This window comes from Vitis vinifera, chromosome 12, assembly GCF_030704535.1.
Source record: "Vitis vinifera cultivar Pinot Noir 40024 chromosome 12, ASM3070453v1".
Classification (NCBI taxonomy): domain Eukaryota; kingdom Viridiplantae; phylum Streptophyta; class Magnoliopsida; order Vitales; family Vitaceae; genus Vitis; species Vitis vinifera.
Window position 1 is genome coordinate 20,879,234 of NC_081816.1, and position 20,747 is coordinate 20,899,980.

Genomic DNA, 20,747 nt, shown 5'->3' on the forward strand with positions numbered 1-20,747 from the left:
TCTTTCTGCGATATAAACAATGAGAACCAAGATGGAAATTGGAATTCCTTCAATGAACAGCAGCAACTTCCTCACTCCGGTGCTCCCCACCTTCCATCCCCAACAATCTTTGTCACGGTTTTTGACAAATTAAAGCTACAAACACCTTAGCTATTGAAAAGTATAAGCCAAAAGAAAACAACCCTGTCACTTTCTGGTTAGCAATAAGATATCATACATTTCAACCACATAGAACCTACAAAATGATTTAAGAACACAACTTATAATTTGCAGATTGGAAGGATAGTCTTCATGGTTGGAGAACATACAAGTGGCTGTGAATGTATAATTCTTGAATAGAGTTGAGAAGTGTATGAAGATATTAGGAGCTATGTGATTGTTCGTATATCAAGATGGTCTGTGTCTTTGCTACTGTCTTCCATGGGGAGAGCCATGGGGTACTCATTTCCAAATGTTCAGTGAGAAAATCAAATTGAAAGCCTGCAGTGAATATCAATAAATTAGCCTATGGAGAATTTGAGGCTCATGAGTATATATCAAGAAGACAAGTCACTTATTATACCTGGAGAGCTGCTTGGCACCATGTCTTATGACCATAGGCAACAAGAACGTCAAAGTTAATTTGTGTATAAGGACATTTGAGACTAGAACTGACAATTCAATCTTAATATTGAAGCACAAGATGTTGAACATCAACTTCTGTGAAGGATTAGAGTTTAGGGCAAGTAGATATGCCCTTAAAGGAACAGTTAGATGTCAATCACAACTGACCTGAAATTGGCTAGATCGAAATGGTACTTCAAACACATATTGAGAGGTGCTTTGACTTCTTCTATGTCTCTGCCTTACAAGGAAGAGAATACTTCAAAAAATCCACATAATCATTGGTAAGTACAAGAAGACCCCAATATTCTGTGTCTGTTTTCAACTGCTCTGTTGGAAGAAAAAAAAAAAGGACAAAACCCCTCTAATTGAAGGAAGGGAGCAAAGTAGCATAAGATGCTACTTTCCCATGCCAGTCTTTTGTATTATGAAGCTTTGAACCATCTCAACCCAAAGGATATCCATCAATCTAATAGTTCATCATGATTTGCAAAACACAGGTTTGCATGCAACAATGACACTAAACAATAAAGATTGATGCTAGTTTAGCTTATTAGAGAACAAAGGACTACTGAGTCAGACATCTGTTTTCCATTGGAGATGGTGCCCTAATCAAGAAGATTAAAGGGTGATTGGAGTTGGAAGTGTCATAATCACCTGAAAGAAAACAATTGCAAAGACATGGACAGATGCACGTAAAATGTATGTATCCATTAACAAATGGTTAATTGAGAGGAAGACATCATTTTTGAAACCAAAAGGATTTCAGGTTTCTTAGCTTTGGTAGTAACACACCCAAGATCTCCTTGTTTAATACAAATCATCTTCCTAGAACTAAAACAGCAGCATCCTCAGACGCCTTTGCAGAAGCTCTCAGCACCAGTTAATGAAGGTGACTCATGAGGGATGGTCAAAGGGCTGGCTGAGATATCTGAAACAGAAGACATGTTTATTATCTGTCTGTGTACAATGGGAATTCCTTGTATTCAGGATGTCAAAATCTTTCTAAACATCCGACTCTGCAGATACAAACAATGGGAATTCCTCCAATGAGAAGCACAGGAACATTGTCAATTCTAAGAAAAGGATCCTGTTTCTGAATAGGATACATGACAGTGATCTAAGTAATCATCCCAACAGCAACATGAGACAGAAGACCTAATAAAAACCAAAACAAGAACAAAATGACATCAAAATTAGGAAAGAAATAAATGCAGCAAAATCATAACAAAGATGCTATATTCCTGTATCCTTGCCTTAGGAATGTAACTAATTGGTGATCTCTCCCTTTATGCAAGCAGAAGCACAGGAAACACCATCTCTGGTAAAATGCTGACTGCCAAACCAAAATAGAGCAACCTCAGCCAAACATGACCTGACTTGACCAATTCAGTACTAGAAACATAGAAGCCATTGTAGTAGTGTACTTGTCATCTCTCTGTTTAATATCAGTTAAGTTTTCAGGCACTGAAAGAGCAGAACCTTCCTCACTCCACCTTCCATCCCCAGCAACCTTTGAAATAATTTTGTTACAAATTAAAACAACAAATGCCTTATTTATTGAAAAGCATAAGCCCAAAGAAAACATACCTGTTTCTTTCTGGTTAGGTATAAGATACCACACATTTCAACCTCATACAACCTACAGAATGATGTAAGAGCAACTTGTAATTTGCAGATTATGAAGAGGGTCTCCTCTGTTTTACCATCAGAAAATGGACCAAAGCAATCAAAATATTTCTGTAACCATAAATTAGCCAAAAAAATGTGCCCATGTATGCTTATGTAAGAGAAAATTAGAAATCAGCCTTGCCAATTGGAAAGGTAACTTACTTGATTCATGGAGAGTATACAAGTGACTTTGTTTAGTATGAGCTACCTGGATTCAAATATTTCTTCACTCTTGATATCTTTGTTCCTGATTTGTAGCTTAATAAGAAAAATGAAAAAATAAGAATCTTAAACCAAACAAACAGAGCATAAAATTGACTTTTGTTAATGTGTAATTCTTGAATAGAGTCAAGAAGTGTATAAAGATTCTTATGATTGTCCATGAGTAGAACTATTATGATTGTCCAAGGGGAGTTGAACTTGGGTGTTGAAAATTACCAATGAAAGAGTCGAGGGCATGTATCTTGGCTGTTGTCTTTCATGGGGAGTCATTGAAGAAAGATCATTGCCAAATGTCTAGTGAGAAAATCATATGGAAAGCCTACAGTAAATGTCGATAAATTAGTCCATGGAACAGAAATAGAGGCTCATGAGTTTATTTAATAAAACAATTCCCTTATTATACCTCAAGAACTGATTGGCACAATGTGTTATGACAATAGGCAACAACATCTTAAAAGTTTGTGTATTAGGAGACTTGATACTAGAACCACAAATCCAATCTTAATATCTTGCAGCACAAGATGTTGAAGATCCACTTCTATCAAGGATGGAGCTCAGGACAAGTAGACGTCACACACAACTGAACTGAACTTGGCAAGATTGACAGTTCCCAACGACCAGAGCTTAGAGGTGCTTTGACTTCTTTCTTCTGCAAGTACAAGAAGACCTCAATATGCCGTATCATGACGATGTAAGAGTGAAGGAAGGGGGTAAAGTAGAAGACAAGTGGCATCAAGTCAAAAGATGAGATTTTGAGTTTGAGACACTAGGCAATTCCATATCAACACAAATTGGACTTAAAATAGTGACCGAAACCAATTGAATAATAGGCTCTTTTGGAGGGATCCTTTTTCTAATTTCATAAATTCTCAGACTCTAATTCTATTTCAAATAAGTCACAAATCTAATTATTTCTATTTACTTGATATATTTCTCATTATCAAAACAAAAATATGTTTCTTATAAGAAATCATTCATGTTCATCCTGGTTACTTAATGTGAGTCGGAGAGGAAAAACGATGATTAACTTGATATGGAAGGGAGAAAAGATACAGTATCTTGATTCTAATTCAACTCCTGTGAAAAGATAACTTGCAAAAGGATCAAAATAAGTATTCATATAATTCAAAATTGTTTACATGCAATAGTTAGACGTAGAGCCTATTTGTGATGCAAGTAAAATTGCAAGCACATTTCATCATAGACATGGATAGGCAATACCTAAGGTATTAGAAGATGTACGAGTGTTTAAATCATCGGTATTCCACAGAAAATACATAAACTTGCAAAACCTTTTTAGTCATTCATGTAATTTAGAGGCCCAATAAGGTTAATAAAGTCATCAAATTAAACCTTTGGTAATGATACCTTTTTGTTAGGCATTGCCTGGCAGAAAGTTGTAAGTATGGCAGAAAGTTGAATCTCCATTTTTAAGGATGGAAAAGGGATCAATAAGTACAAATCTAAAGTAGGCCACGAAAAAGAAATAAAACAATTAAAATGTTCAACTGACCATAAACTACCAGAAATTCGTCCATGCCTGCCTGTATCACAGAAATTCATGGATAAATTCAGGAATCACCTCTGCCCATTATAAAGGTAAATTGAATGAGCCATTGAAATATTTCAATTGTCTATGTTAAAATGCAAGTACCTATTGTCAGTCTTCCTCCACACCTCTTCACTTCTTTGTTTTCAGTCTTGTAGCATAAGAGAAAAAACCTGAAGTCAAAGGGCAGAGTATTTTTGCACACTCAAATCTCCAACAACAGGGCAGCAAAAATTGACGCAGGCCATATTGCAAATTTCCAATGGAATAGTCTCAGAAGTGTGTTTGCTGCTGCCTTTCCAGGGGGAGACTCATCAAATATTGTTTCATTGGAAAGATTATAGTCATATATCAAGAACACAAGTCTCTTATACGTGGAGGGCTACTTGGCACCTTGCCTGCCTGACCATAGGCAATGGAATCTTACAAGTTTGTGTATATTGCCACAAACTTTTGTTAACCTGAGAAACATAAATATATTATCACAATAGAAATGATTAGAAATTCAGACGCACATAAATATTGGCACATTGGTCTTTTTGTTTTTTTGGAGTGTAGAACAAGTACCTGACTGACTGTATGGCACACCCAAGTCATTATGTATGTGGAATCACCACCTTCATTAGTCATTAGTATAGCACACGATCTATCACTATGTGTGGAATGTGAGCTATATATTCCCAATCTTGGCCTTTCTCAAATTGGCATCTACACTCTAGCAAAGGACAACCATAGATTTTCAGCCAAGAGAGGGAGTTTGGCAGTCTCTCTTTTGTCAAGTATTGGAGCTGATCGCAGTCAGAGATAAACAATTTTTTAAGAGAGGTGAGGTGTTGAAGACCTACTTCTCTCAAGGATTCGAGCACAGGGAGGAAGTCCATCTCTAACTCTTCAAGAGAGGTAAGATGTTGAAGCCCCTCTTCTCCGAAGGATTGGAACTTACGGCAGTTGGAGATGTATAATGTTGTTAGAGAGGTAAGATGTCGAAGCCCGTTGCTGTCCAGAGACTTGAGATTCGGAAGATTAGATATGTGAAGAGAGGTAAGTGTGGAGGGCAGTAGGGACTCATTGGGAAATGATTCCATGTCTCGGCATCCATCATTGATTCTGAATTCTGTAAGAGAGGACAGTCTTTGCAAACCCCAGTCCACCTGAGATGTGAGTTGGTTGCAGGATGAAATTTCAACTTCACGTAGGTCGGAGGGCAAACCATCTCTCTGAAACAACAATTCTGGACAATCTATTAACCTCAATTCCTGCAACGATGAGAGCGTGTGCGCCAGCAACTTCAGCTTCCTGCATCTGGAGATCTCATAGTTTGCAGACTCGAGAGCGGGCAATTCAATATATACAAGATCAGGGCACCGAATGATTTGAAAACTATTAAGAGATGTGGGATCCCCCTCTGAAACGGAGATGGAGAGGAATTCAAGCCCTTCGAAATCAGAGATGTTGAGACTGTTCAACCGTGGGAAGATGCTTAATGAGAAAGATAATGAGAAAGAATTACGGCTGCTAACATCACAAATGGATAAACTTTCAAGGAATGGATGGTGGGATCTCAATAGCGCATGCAGGAGAAACTCCAGTTTGTTACACTTCGAGATACGTAGTGACTTCAATGTAGTGGGGAAACCAACACTGTGCAAGGGTCTGGAGAAACGACAACTTGTGATGCACAAATGTTGGAGAAGACATGTGCTTCTTTGTAGCATTCCCTCCTCCAATACCCACTCTATCGAATCACATTCTCTAATGAATAGCGTCTGTATTCGTGGTGGTAGTTCCTCCAATTGAGAAATGTCTGAAATTTCAATTACTGAAGTTTGGAGATTAGTGAACCCACAAGCTGGCCTTTTCAACCGAAATTTACCAGAATACGACATTTTCCATTCACGGATTTGAGGAGCTCGGAGGGAGCCCACAAGCAACTCACAACCAATGATTTCAAGTTTCTTCAATGAACGAAGCTGTTTTGGTAATTTCCCAGTGAGTTTGGGAGATTCATTTATGCAAAGCTCCTGAAGACGAGGGAATTCTCCACGTCTGCATCCACAACATAACCATTTCTCCCAGTTGTACATCTTCTCGAATCTTAGAGTTTGTAGGGACGGGAAGGAGGGCTCAATTGTGTTGGAGGAAGAAGCATTCCCATAAAATTCACTACCCACCATTTTAACTCCTTTCATTTGTAAGATAGAAAGATGTTTAAGAGAGGGTAGCTGCCCGAGTGGTGGCAATGATGGACAATTGTTACAATTGTGAAGCTTCAGGTAAACAAGATTGAAGAATGAAGGATCTCCTACCCAAGCTGGAAAGCTTAAACCACTAAAAGAATAAATATGGAGTCTCTTGAGGTTTGTATGTGGCTGTAAGCTGCTGAGTATATCCCTTCTATTTTGCACAACAACACCAGCATCGATATTCTTGTAATCCCACTGCAACTTCAACTCATCAAGGTACTTTTTATCCTTCATATTAGCTTCTAATGCATCCCTATCACATACAACATTCTGCAGCTTTGAAATGACAAGACTTCCCGAAAGCTCCCTCAATGCTCCCAATCTTAACCCACCATTTTGGCCCACAATAAATGTAGAAAGTGATTGTAAATTCTTTAGCTTACATATATCACTTGGCATCTCTTTCACTGAAGAAGTATAACGAATATCAAGGTAGCGCAAATTAATCAATTTTTCCATCCTTGAGGGTAATTCAACGAGATAATCACATCCCAATAACATCATTGTTTGTAAATTGTATAAGTTACAAACCGATTCAGGCAACTTTTGAATCCTTGTCCTAGAGAGATCCAAGTAGCGCAAGTGTTTCAACTTCTCAATCGAATGAGGCAAATCAGTAATAAGATAACCATTCAAACACAACACTCGTAAACATTTCATTTCTGGCAATATATGCTGTAAAACTCTATTACTCAAGTATGTATAATAATAGTTTCTTCTTGGTAAAAATGTTCGGAGACGCTTCATTTGAGGAAGTGTGTCAAAACTCTCATATACATCAAATTCACTAATCAAATACGATAAATGACGAGTTTTCTTCGAGACTCTGTATATCTTACCATCCTCCAAAGAAACAGAAAATTCTATAGATACCAATTGTGCCAAGTCATTAACAAGGTCGTGCATTACAAAACATGACTCATTACTTACTGAATTTTGGAAAAATGACTTTGATAGAAGTTCTTCAAAGTACAAATTGCCTACCTCCTCCGGTCTTTTCTTGCTTTTTGATTGTTCCAACAAACCTTCTGCCATCCATAACAAAACTAGCTTCTCCTTTTCGAATTTGTAGTCTTTGGGAAAGATTGAACAATAAGAAAAACAACGTTTTAGATGTGAAGGCAGGTAATAATAACTCAACCTCAGAGCAGGAAGAACCGCATCTGTGGGCAAATCCCATAATTCACTGTTTAATACATCATCCCATTCTCTTGCTTCAACCTTGGAGTGTAAGAGACTCCCCATTGCTTTTATAGCCAGCGGTAGACCTTGGCACTTGTGGACAATCTTTTCTCCGATTGCTTCTAGTTGTGGATGCCCACTTGAGTCTCCATTTTCAAATGCAAGTTTTTTGAACAGGGACCAGCCATCTTCAGAGGATAACCCACCTAAACAATGAGTATGGACTGCACGCATGGCAGATGCAACCTTGGTGCTTCTCGTAGTTACAATAATCTTGCTTCCCTTTGCCCCGACTATGAGCGGAGTTCGTAGCGTATCCCAGTCACAAGAGTCTTCGTTCCAAACATCATCAAGGACAAGTAGAAATTTCTTCATATTAATTCTCTCCTTCAGTTGAACCTGAAGTAGATTTAGATCAGTGGTATTGGACGTGGATGAATTGATTGCCTCGAGAATTGTTTTCGTTACTCTGATAGGATCAAATTCTTCGGAAACACAAACCCATGCCTTGAGATCGAAGTGTTCCTTCACCCTTTGGTCATTGTAGAGAAGCTGGGCAAGTGTGGTTTTGCCTGTGCCACCCATGCCGACTATGGAGATCACACCCATCGCATCAGTACTCCTTGCATTATTGCACAGCAACAGTTGAACCATCTCCTCCTTAATTTGAGCCCTGCCATAGACAAGAGATTCATCTACCAAAGAAGTAGAAGGCCACCTTTGTGCCAATTTCTCACCAACGCCTTCTTTCAACCCGAGGACGTCTCTGTCTCGTGCCATATCTTCTAGTCTATCAATGATCTCCTCCACCCTAGACTCTATGCCCTGACCATAAAATGGAGCGAGAACCCAGGTTGACATGTCCATGATGTTACCCACCTGACTTGTGCTGGTTTGGGACTCCGCAGCTTCCACCTTGTGTCGCAAAGCCTCTGTGGTGATCTCATCCAATATGTCCTCCGCATCATACACGGCCTCTTTAAGCAAGACCAGCCACTTCTTCACATATGGATTTGTAAATTGTTTGACCTCAGCATCGTTGAGCACTGCATGGACGACCAGCAACTTCCTTTCCAACTTCTTCAGGAGCGCATCGCTGAGCTTCTGCCCCCGGATGAAGCTCACAACCTCGCGAGAAGCCAACCTGTCAAATAGAACATGGAGAGAAGCTGAGAGAAACGCACCTCCAACTAAAGCCCCTGCCATTTCTGTTTCTCTTGCAAAGGAGGTGAAAGATGAATCGAGGGAAGAAGAAAGCAAGCAGACCCAAAATGAAACCTCCAAACCAGAAAAAAAAATTATAGAGAAAATCCAACTTGTTGACGGTAAAGGAACTTTGGATTCCAAAGTTTTCATGGTAGACCCCCCCATATGCCAGCTTTCTTTGCCGACAACAAACTTCATTGGTCAATATATAGAAAATGAAAATTTGATTGAAGATTTTCATCCTTCGTACATGATTTTCCTTCTATTGTGATAAAAACGTAGACTTAATTGAAGCTTCATGAAAGCCATCTTCTGACTTTTTCTGGATTTCATCATTGATTAAATGAAAAGTTTTGGTTGTAAATCAAGGTATTTTGAGAATTAAATGAGATTTATATAAAAAAATTTATGAAAATTTACTTTTATTGTGTGCTTAATATAGGTGAAACTAACAATTTTTTAGGGTTAATATAAATATTTTTCTCGTCAGAATCATCAAACCAAAAAAAGTTATCAGGTTTTGATTTGGATTTAAGGGTTAAATCTTGGGGGATCATGATTAAAGAATGATATTATAAATATATAATTTATACATCAATTAAAAATAACTCACAAAAATTAAAATTATTTGTAAATATTTTAAATAATTGAAATATTTTACCATTTTATGTTTAATATTATTATATTAAATTGTGATAAGAATAAAATATAAATTTATTAATATTTTTATTTTACTAGTTACTAAAAATATTGTATTTAATTATTGAAAGAATGTATTATATATAAAAAATAGAATAAGATTTTGATATTTATTTTTTTCATTTTATATTTTATAAATCTTGTTAATATTTTAGTGTGAATATATACATGAATATCCAATATATTTATTTTATATATAAAAAAAAACCATGTTTAGGGGAAAAATGGAAATGGTTGGCACTTTTACATTTAAGGGGAAAGCAAGTGGAGGCAACGTAGTTTGTATCTTTTTTCTATTAAATACAAAAAAGAGGTACAAGAACCTAAAAAATAGAAGAAAAATAACAAAAAAAAAAAAAAAGACGCAACAGTTGGGAAAAGGTTGGTCTAATTCTTATTTGACCAACCAATTTGAACTCTTAGACTTGCTTAAGCTTTTAGTAAATTGATTATTCAAAATGGTATCATAACTTGATTTGATAGGAGGTCTTATTGATAGGAGGTGTTAAGAATATAATATGAATATTAAACCCAAATCGTATAAATTTAATTTTTAGGGAAATTGGTTGTTTAACAAGATCGATGGTTCAAGTGGTCCACTAGGTAAAATTGTTCAATTTCTCAATAGTAGGATGATTGGTCGATATTCCAACAGGTCGAATTATCCAATTTGGTTCAATTTTTAAAACCTTAATTAATAAGCAACAACATACAATTTCTAGATGGATTATGATTCTTTTATCGAATTTCAATAGAATCGTTAATGCATAAAGTTTTTTTATATATAGATACTATGGATTTGTTTGGCAAATTTTGAAAAACAATTCTTAGTTATTTTGAGGAATAAAATTCTATTTGAAAACTCAAATATAAAAAAAGGCTTTATTAATTTATTTTTTATAAAAGTATTGTGCATTTATGTATAATTCAAAAGTTTTTAAAATATTTTACATTTTTTCAATTATTACTCACAACTCAAGCATGCACAAAAAATAACTAAAAACATCTCAATTTTATTATAAAAAAGTTATTTTTAGAATACATTCTCAAAAAATTATTTTGTATAAAAAATGTTCTATAGAAAAAAAATAAAAATTCAAAATCATTAGTAAGTAAGCCTATGCAACTGTGAATGCTTTGCACAAAATGAAAAAGAAAAATGGTATTTTTCAATACCATTTGAAATCATGAAAAGACCATAACCTTGCATACAATATATGGGTCAAGGCCTTTAAAAAAAAAAAAATCTTTTTATTTGGATATCTAACTTGGGATTCAAGGTTTAATTAGGAATTTGGTCATTCATCACCATTTTCATTAGTTGAAATTCTTTGGTAGACTTGGTTGTTGACTTGGTAGTTCATATCAAGCCATATGGACTTCAGACCCACCCACTAGATATGAATGAAAATAAAGGCAAGTGGGGGTGGTAGGAAGACTCTTATTAATAGCTTTTGTCAAGTACTGGAGCTTAGGGTAGTTGTGGACCAATGTTACTTAGGATCTTATCAATTCTTGTTACTGACAGCTGGGGTTGTAGCTTAAGAAAATATCTTCAATCAAACAAATGATACACCAGCAAACCCAAGTCTCCAACAAGAATCAAATTTCGCATACCAGATTTTCACCTTATCCTTTCTCTATTATTTTTTCAAACAAAAATTCCATTAATGTTAAATTATTATTAAGTTGCATATTTTAGTTGCTTGAATATCATTATTTAATAAGGGGCCATGGGGTGTTATGTAATCCAAGTAGAAATTAATAATAACTCTTTGTGCAATTGTTTAGCCTACATTTTTTTTTCTTTTTTCATTTAGACAACACTTGTAGCATCTTAAATCCTGGTTTCCCTCATTGGATTGAAGTAGTTTTAGCAGAAAATGTAATGTGCAAAACCATGGCTGCTACATGTAACTCTATCGATATATCTAAATCAACTATTTTTTTTTGTCAAAGGTGAAAAATGATTAGTACTAGTACATTAAAATAAGAACTATATGTTGCATAAGGAAAAGGTTTAATATTGCAACATATTAATAGAAGGGCATCAACTAAAATTATCCATATATAAAGGTGTATAGGATTTTATTATGATTCGATCAATCATGCCTACCTTCACAGATGCGAGATAACATTTCACAATATGATAGAAAATATTACAGAGGATACAAATAATTACAACTATTGGATTTCAAAATATTTCAAGTTTTCCACTCTTTGTATTTTCATTCTAAATCATGAGCTATTTTGCTCCATCCGGTGTCTCCCACTCTTCCTCGTATCTACACCCTAGACCGTAAGGCCTCTTACTCTATCAGATGTCTTTTACTCATTTTCACATCTCTATCCATAATATGTAGTCTTTACAAACTGACCTCTATTATATCTCTTCTCATAACTTTTTCAACTTGATCATAACCTAAAATATTTATAGAGATACTCCTATTTGCTTTACTTATTCTATAAAGAATCTAATTACGATCACATATCAACCTAGGAAACATTTTATATAATATTCCTTTTTGACCGCTGGATTTGTAATTTGCTTCGCCTTGGCATCATTGAGCACGGCATGGACAGACAACAATTTTCTCTTCAACTTCTTGAGGAGTGCATGATTGAGCTTGTGCCCCATGATGAAGTTGAGTACCTCGTGAGAAGCAAGTCTGTGAAATAGAACTTGGAGAGAAGCTGAGAGAAAAACACCTCCAGCCAAAGCCCCATCCATGTCTGTTTCTCTGGCAAAAGGAAGTGAAAGATGAATCGAGGGAAGAAAGTAAGCACACCTAAGATGAAACCTCCAAACTAGAAAAGATTGGTTCAGGCGAAGTTTCCAATGGTTGAATGAATTATTGGACATTGTGGTAGAGCCCAGACTTCTGCATTGTTATTGTTGACAAAACATCACAGCTCAGTGGTCCACGAAAAGAATACAAGGAGAAAGGAAGAAAAGGAAAGGGGACGTAAACGAAAGTCATACATGGATATGTGAACTTACAAATCCTATATCCTTTTATCAATAAAACAGTTGAAATATTTTATCATTTTTATATTAAATCATGATAAAAATAAAATGTAAATTTATTAATATTTTTATTTTATTAGTTCGTAAATTATAATATTTAATTACTAAAAAATATATTATATGTCAAGAAAAGAAGAAGTTTTTTTCTTTTCCTTTTTCTTTTTTAAAATTTTACGTGAATATTCAATATATTCATTTCAAATAATTAATGTTATTAAAAATGGTATTTTTAATACTATTTGACATCATAAAAGGACCATAACCTTGCATACAATATATGGGTCAAGGCCTTTTCAAAAAAATAATTTGTTTTTATTTGGTCATTCAGCACCATTTTCATTTATTGAAATTCTTTCGTCGACTTGGTTGTTGACTTGGGAATTCACGTCAACCCATATGGACTTCAGATTCCCCACCAGAGATGAATGAAAATAAAGGCAAATATGAAAGGCAAGTGGTGGTGGTAGGAAGACTCTTATCAATAACTTTTGTCAGGTACTGGAGCTTAGGGTGGCTGTAGACCAATGTCATCCCGAATCTTATCAATCCCTGTTACTGACTGCCGGGGTTATAGCTTAAGAAAATATCTTCAATCAATCAAATGATGCATCCGCAAATCCAGGTCTCCAGCAAAATTCAAATCATTATTCACATCACAACCTTTTTTGAACCTATGTGCAAGCAAGGAGGCTGCTCGTGCGGTTAGGTGTTAATGAAGGATGAAAATATCGGTAATCATGGATATATTAGTACTTGAATTTTACGGATATATTGAGATATATCGACGAATATTTTGCCACAAAATATCGATAGATCAAAAATTCATCAAAACTTATGAAAATGTAAGAAAAAAACTCTTAAAAATGAAATTAGAAGTATAATAGACATTTTAAAGTTGTTTTGTTGAAAAATTAATATATGTATGATATGATTTGCGATATTAAATTTAATTATATAGTGTTGACTAATAAGAAATGTGAATTTTTTAAGTGTAGACTCATTATGAAGTTAAATTATTACAAATATACTAATTATATAATTTAAATATATTACTATATTAAGTTAATTTACTTACCTCTATTGAAAATATATTAATTAATTGTAAAAATGTACTAATTTAAATTCAATGTTATATTAATTTAAAATTGTATTAAGTTAATTTATTCTTAATATACTATTATTACACTTGAATATCAAAATAAAATAAAATTATTAATTTAAAACTAAATTATTGAAAATTTACTAATTATGTTATTTAAAAATATTTATGATTTTTATTTTAAAATATTGGTACATTTTGATACAAAATATTTTTATTTTAAAATATTGATAATTTTATTTGTGATTTTATATTTGTTTTATATTTAATTAGTATACAAAATAAATTATAAGATAATTAAAGTTAACTTATTTATAATAATTTAATTTTTTACCAATTTTTCACTGATATATTATATCCAATATATCTTTGAAATTTCAGCAATTTTTTCCCATTTAGGATCGATATTTTGCTTGTATCACCGATATATTTGTGACACCGAAATTTACCGATATTTCCATCAGATGATATATCTTACTTATATATTGTATCCACCTTCTTCGATACACTATATATCGGCGAGATATTGCCAATATATCTTGATATTTTCTTCCTTGGTGTTAACAGGGTTAGCCAATTTGTTGAATTTGTAGTTTAACATCCACACACACATTCTTTCCACATCATTTGATGGCCATTCATAGATTATATATAAATTTAGAGTACTTAGGATTTGAGGGCCATGAAGGGAAAAAAGACAGTGGTAAAGAAGGAAAAAAGTAGAACTGTAATTAGCTTGGCCCTTGAGAAATATTTTTTGGTCACACTGTTCCATCATTTGGCCTGAACGAAAATCCTCAATATGTCAAAGCTATATTGTACAAAATTCCTTACAGGCTAATATTTGTTGACACACTTCTGCCATGAATACATAAGCCGGTAGTGTTAGAGCTCTCCACATTACTGAGACAGATGGGCTCCTGTCATGAAACATTTGATTTTTCCAGGAAAAGGAAAATTTTGTCCTAGTTGAGTTCCAATGACCCGTCCTTATATTTGCTTGCGCAATTTTGGAGTTCATTCTCTCCCTCCTTAATTGTCTAAGAACTGATGGATGCTAATCTTAAACCGTCTGGCATTAGCCAACCCTATGGAGATGGAAAACATGGTAGTTAGGTGTGGCGAAGAAGTCTCAAAGCTCTTGGACCCTTTTGAAGAGGCAGGAATTGAAGAAATTGTTGAAATCATGAGTGGATTTTCAAGAGATTGTGAGGAAGTCGCCAACATCGACAAGTTTCAAGCGAGGAAAGCAGTTATGAGCAGGATGTTGGTGAAGAGCCTGCAACCTGGGGATGTCATGTTTGAGAGAATATCCCATGCTGTTTATTTGGCTGCAAGAGGAGTAGTGCTTGTAGGGAAGGGCCCTCAAGGAAGAAAATTAGCAGAAATGGCACTCTGGCGGGTGAGAGCTGTTGATCTGATTGATAGAGTGGTGACAACTGCTGTAATATTGGTGGCAGCAGCCACAGTGTCGGTTAATATTCATGGGCAATGGTATACATATCTGATTGATTTGACATGAAGAAGAATGAAGTTAATTATAAGGTGGAAAGAAGAAAATAATGCACACACCTGTACATAGTAGTGGGTGTACATTTATGTTTTAAGTATGAACACAGGATGGAAGGTTGTTAATGTGAAGAAATATTTCATGAATAGGAGAAAGGGATGTTGTAAATAATATTTATAACTTAATTGAATGTTTCTTTTCTATTCTGATTCAACTCCCTTTATTTTCTGTCCAGACTCTAGAGAAATAAAGTATGTCTGTCTGTATGTCTGTTAATAACACTTGGGATATAAATAATTGCTTTCATGTTACAATCAAAAGTTCATAGTTGTTAGAATGGATTTGGTTCAGGTAAGGAAGGATGGAAACAAGGCAAAAGCTTGTGTAATATCTGTAAATCATTGGTAACATAGTTTTGGAAATTCCAAGTGAAGTAATGTTTGACCACTTTTTTCTGGATTAGGTACCTTAGAAATGAGAACTTGCACAGAGGAGTGAATTTTGTATTGCATGAAGAGAGTGAATAAGCTCAACATAACACCATTCTTCATTCCTTTACAAAATTAGGAAGTGTAAATGTGAATGGATCAAGTTACAGTATTCTTCATGATGTATGAATCTTTCTACTGATATAAACAATGAGAACCAAGATGGAAATTGGAATTCCTTCAATGAACAACAACAACTTCCTCACTTTGGTGCTCCCCACCTTCCATCCCCAACAATCTTTGTCACAATTTTATGACAAATTAAAGCTACAAACACCTTAGCTACTGAAAAGTATAAGCCAAAAGAAAACAACCCAGTCACTTTCTGGTTAGCAATAAGATGTCATACATTTCAACCACATAGAACCTACAAAATGATTTAAGAAAACAACTTGTAATTTGTAGATTGGAAGGATAGTCTCCATGGTTGGAGAACATATAAGTGGCTATGAATGTATAATTCTTGAATAGAGTTGAGAAGTGTATGAAGATATTAGGAGCTATGTGATTGTTCATATATCAAGATGGCCTGTGTCTTTGCTACTGTCTTCCATGGGTAGAGCCATGGGGTATTGTTTCATTGGAAAGAAAGATCATTTCTAAATGTCCAGTGAGAAAATCAAATTGAAAGCCTGCAGTGAATATCAATAAATTAGCCCATGGAGAATCTGAGGCTCATGAGTATATATAAAGAAGACAAGTCACTTATTATACCTGGAGAGCTGCTTGGCACCATGTCTTATGACCATGGCAACAACTTAAAAGTTAATTTGTATGTAAGGACATTTGAGACCAGAACTGACAATTCAACTTCAAAGTTAATTTGTATATTGAAGCACAAGATGTTGAACATCAACTTCTGTGAAGGATTGGAATTTAGGGCAAGTAGATATGCCCTAAAAGGAACAGTTAGATGTCAACCACAACTGAACTGAAATTGGCTAGATTGAAATGGTACTTCAAACACATATTGAGAGGTGCTTTGACTTCTTCTATGTCTCTACCTTACAAAGAAGAAAATACTTCAAAAAATCCATATAATCATTGCTAAGTACAAGAAGACCCCAATATTCTGTGTCTGTTTTCAACTGCTGTGTTGGAATAAGAAAAAAAAAAAACCCTCTAATTGAAGGAAGGGGGCAAAGAAGCATAAGATGCTACTTTCCCATGCCAGTCTTTTGTATTATGAAGCTTTGAACCATCCCAACCCAAAGGATATCCATCAATCTAATAGTTCATCATGATTTGCAAAACACAGGTTTGCATGCAACAATGACACTAAACAATAAAGATTGATGCCAGTTTAGCTTATCAGAGAAAAAAGGACTACTGAGTCAGACATCTGTTTTCCATTGGAGATGATGCCCTAATCAAGAAGATTAAAGGGTGATTGGAGTTTGAAGTGTCATAACCACCTGAAAGAAAACAATTGCAAAGACATGGACAGATGCACATAAAATGTATGTATCCACTAACAAATGGTTAATTGAGAGGAAGACATCATTTTTGAAACCAAAAGGATTTTTCTTAGCTTTGGTAGTAACACACCCAACATCTCCTTGTATAATACAAATCATATTCCTAGAACTAAAATAGCAGCATCTTCAGGCGCCTTTGGAGAAGCTCTTAGCACCAGTTAATGAAGGTGACTCATGAGGGATGGTCAAAGGACTAGCTGAGATATCTGAAATAGAAGACATGTTTATTATCTGTCTGTGAATAACTAGTGTTGAGCAAAATGCCTTAGTAGCTACAAAAATGCTGGAAGACGTGTGAAAGTTGTTTTTGAATTGAGGAAGCTTAGGAATCTGTTAAGAAGGCTGCTGAGGTGAGAAGAGATGCTGAAATTGAGGCTGCAACCATAAAACAACTTAGTCAATGAACCTGATAGAGTTTCATGGAGCTGTTATGCTGCTGTTGCTATTTTATAAGAAATAGCTGTTAGTTCCAGCTATTTTTGCTGCTTTTCTATTGTTTTCTATTGCAAACTTGTGTATAAATGTTGCATTTATCATTCAATAAGAGTAGACATTTTCGTTGTCTCATATACAACTTTTGGTTGTTGCTTCCAGCACTTCTAGATTCTAAAACCAACAGATTGGTATCAGAGCCTTCTATCTTAAGGGACCTGTGAGGATTGAGTGAAGCCAAAATACCTTCAAATGGATGGAGATACAAGCTTTCTGTCAGTACCAGTTTTCAATGGTGATAATTATCAAGCATGGGCTGTTAGAATGACAGTCCACCTTGAAGCTTTGGATATTTGGGAGGCAGTAGAAGAAGATTATGAAGTACCACCACTTGGAGACAATCAAAGTATCAATCAAATGAAGATTCACAGGGAAAGAAAAACAACGAAAGCGAAAGCCAAGGCCTGCCTCTTCTCCGCAGTTTCACCTTCCATTCTCACCAGAATCATGCAAATGGAGTTTGCTGCAGAAATCTGGGAGTATCTAAAAAATGAGTACCAGGGGAATGAAGGGGTGCAGAATATGCAGGTAATGAATTTAATCCGAGAATTTGAAATGACCATAATGAAAGAGTCTCAAACTATCAAAGATTATGTTGAACAACTACTTAGCATAGCAAACAAGGTAAGATTGTATGGTAAGGAATTTTCTGATGAAAAAATCGTTCAGAAAATCTTAGTAACTCTGCCTGAAAAATATGAAGCCACAATCTCTTCCTTGGAAAACTCTAAAGATCTGTCAAGTATATCTTTGGCAGAAATTGTTAATGCTTTGCAGGCCTTGGAACAAAGGAGAATGATGAGACAAGAAGGATCTGTTGAGGGAACATTTCAAGCCAAATCACAAAACAATGATTTCAGAAAAGACATAAAGAAAAACAAGAAGAACAACAAGTCAAGCAATAATAAAAAGAATCAGAAAGGAGCCCATCCACCTTGCCTTCATTGCAAAAAAACAAATCATCCTTCACAAAAGTGTTGGTGGAGGCCAGATGTCAAGTGCAACAATTGTGGTCAATTAGGCCATATGGAGAAGGAATGCAAAACACAACAAGAATGAGAGATCAAGGTTGCAGCTGCTGATCAATATCATGAAGAACAGTTGTTTGTTGCCACCTGTTTTTCCAGCAAAAACACGTCTGAAAGTTGGCTCATAGACAGTGGTTGCACAAACCACTTAACTTATGATCAAGGGCTTTTTAAGGAACTTGACAAAACAACCATTTCCAAAGTAAGAATTGGAAATGGGGAATACATCTTAGCAAGGGGCAAAGAGACTGTTGCCATTGAAAGCCTCTCAGGTTTGAAACTTATCCCTGATGTTTTATTTGTTCCTAATATTGATCAAAATCTCTTGAGTGTTGGGCAGCTACTTGAGAATGGTTTCAAGGTGCTATTTGAGGACAAGTTCTATATGATCAAGGATGGAAATGGAAAAGATGTGTTCAAGATCAAGATGAGAGGCAAAAACTTTGCCTTGAATATGATTGAGGAAGAGTAGGTTGCTGTTTCTCAAGAAAATAATGTCACAGCTTTATGACATAAGAGATTGGGGCATTTTCATCATAATGGAGTGCTCTACATGAAGAAGAATCAACTTGCAGTAGGTCTACCTGACCTGAAGCAAAATCTTCCTACTTGCGTAGCTTGTCAGTATGGAAAACAATCCAGACTTCCTTTCGCACAGAAATCTACATGGAGATCATCACACAAACTGCAACTTGTACACACTGATGTTAGAGGACCTCAGAGAACACCATCTTTGAAGGGTAGTAAGTACTATATTGCCTTTATAGATGATTATACCAGATATTGTTGGATTTTTTTCCTAAATTTTAAATCTGAGGTTGCTGATGTATTTTGGAAGTACAAGGCTCTAGTAGAAAACCAAAGTGGTGCCATCATACAGGTTATAAGGACAAATAATGGCACTGAATATACTTTTGAAAGATTCTAACAATTTCTGTGAAGAAGCAGGCATAGAGCACCAATTGACTGCACCTTACACACCACAACAGAATGGAGTGGTGGAGAGGAAGAATAGGACTATAATGGAGATGTCAAGATGCCTTTTGCATGAGAAAGGGCTACCAAAAAAGTTCTAGGCTGAAGCCGCAAACACTGTAGTGTTTCTACTGAACAGACTCCTAACCAAAGCTTTGAAAAAAAGACTCTTTTCGAGGCTTGGTTTGGATATAAACCTCTGTTGTTAAACTTAAAAATATTTGGTTGCCTTTGTTTTTGTTATGTGCCTCAGGTGAAACGGGACAAGTTGGATAAAAAGGCAGAAGTCGGGATTTTTGTAGGATACAACAGCCAATCAAAGACTTATAGAGTCTATATGCCTCATGCTGACAAAGTCATTGTTAGCAGAGATGTCAAATTCATGGAGGATGATAAATGGAGTTGGGATGCTAAAAAAAATCAGAATTTTAAGTTTCTTGATGAAAATATTGATGACATTCCCTTAAGAGGCACCAAATCACTTTCTAATATTTATCAAAGGTGTAATGTGGCTGTGTTTGAGCCTGTAGGTTTTAATGAAGCCGTTGAGGATAAAAAAGGGAGGGTTACAATGCAGGAGGAACTCAACATGATAGAGAAAAACAACACTTGGGAGCTAGTTGACAGACCAACACATAAAAAGGCCATTGGTGTCAAGTGGGTTTATAGAACCAAACTCAATTCTGATGGTTCTGTAAACAAACATAAAGCCAAGTTGGTTGTCAAAGGTTATGCTCAAATGTTCGGTGTGGATTTTTCAAAAACCTTTGCACCTGTAGCAAGGTTGGATACAATAAGGATGTTGCTAGTTTTGGATACTCAAAAGGGTTGGAAAATCTATCAGCTAGATGTAAAATCAGCTTTTCTAAATGGCTACCTTAAGGAGGAAATCTTTGTGGAGCAACCTGAAGGATTTGCAGTAAAAGACAAAGAAGACAAGGTTTATCAACTAAAGAAAGCCTTGTTTGGCTTGAAGCAAGCCCCTTGAGCTTGGTACAACAGGATTAATGTACATCTGCTTGGTCTGGGGTTTAAAAAAAGTCAGAGTGAATCCACACTCTACATTAGAAAAATTGATGTTGACATACTTATTATTTCATTATACGTTGATGATTTGCTTGTAACAGGAAGCAATCAATGTTTAATGGATAAATTCAAAGCTGAAATGGAGGAGGTCTTTGAGATGACAGATCTTGGAGACATGTCTTATTTATTGGGAATGGAAGTGCATCAGAATCAGCACGAGATATTCATCTGTTAGTAGAAGTATGCAA

General features: G+C 35.4%; 2 protein-coding genes across 2 annotated transcripts; one reads left to right on the forward strand and one right to left on the reverse strand.

Annotated features, from left to right (window-relative positions):
* Positions 1-1,293: 1,293 nt before the first annotated feature.
* LOC100258269 (putative disease resistance RPP13-like protein 1) lies at positions 1,294-8,874 on the reverse strand. Its single transcript, XM_019223546.2, has 10 exons — positions 4,613-8,874; positions 4,151-4,506; positions 4,010-4,040; positions 2,900-3,145; positions 2,713-2,815; positions 2,437-2,532; positions 2,194-2,298; positions 2,031-2,116; positions 1,860-1,939; positions 1,294-1,761 (listed from the first exon to the last, which is right to left on the reverse strand). The coding sequence occupies exon 1, from the start codon at positions 8,872-8,874 to the stop codon at positions 4,675-4,677; it is 4,200 nt and encodes a 1,399-aa protein (XP_019079091.2). The 3' UTR covers positions 1,294-1,761; positions 1,860-1,939; positions 2,031-2,116; positions 2,194-2,298; positions 2,437-2,532; positions 2,713-2,815; positions 2,900-3,145; positions 4,010-4,040; positions 4,151-4,506; positions 4,613-4,674.
* Positions 8,875-17,662: 8,788 nt separating this feature from the next.
* Positions 17,663-20,461, forward strand: LOC132254737 (uncharacterized). The gene is made up of 2 exons (XM_059740947.1): positions 17,663-17,998; positions 19,727-20,461. Exons 1-2 carry the CDS (start codon positions 17,663-17,665, stop codon positions 20,459-20,461), a joined length of 1,071 nt encoding a protein of 356 aa, XP_059596930.1.
* Positions 20,462-20,747: the final 286 nt, after the last annotated feature.

Bases quoted from the DNA above. Each gene is read 5' to 3' on its own strand.
- LOC100258269 (XM_019223546.2), bottom strand. From the start codon at position 8,874: ATGAAGTTTGTTGTCGGCAAAGAAAGCTGGCATATGGGGGGGTCTACC.
- LOC132254737 (XM_059740947.1), top strand. From the start codon at position 17,663: ATGGATGGAGATACAAGCTTTCTGTCAGTACCAGTTTTCAATGGTGAT. The intron at 17,999-19,726 runs GTAATGAATTTA...TATGTGCCTCAG, and splicing joins AAGGGGTGCAGAATATGCAG to GTGAAACGGGACAAGTTGGA.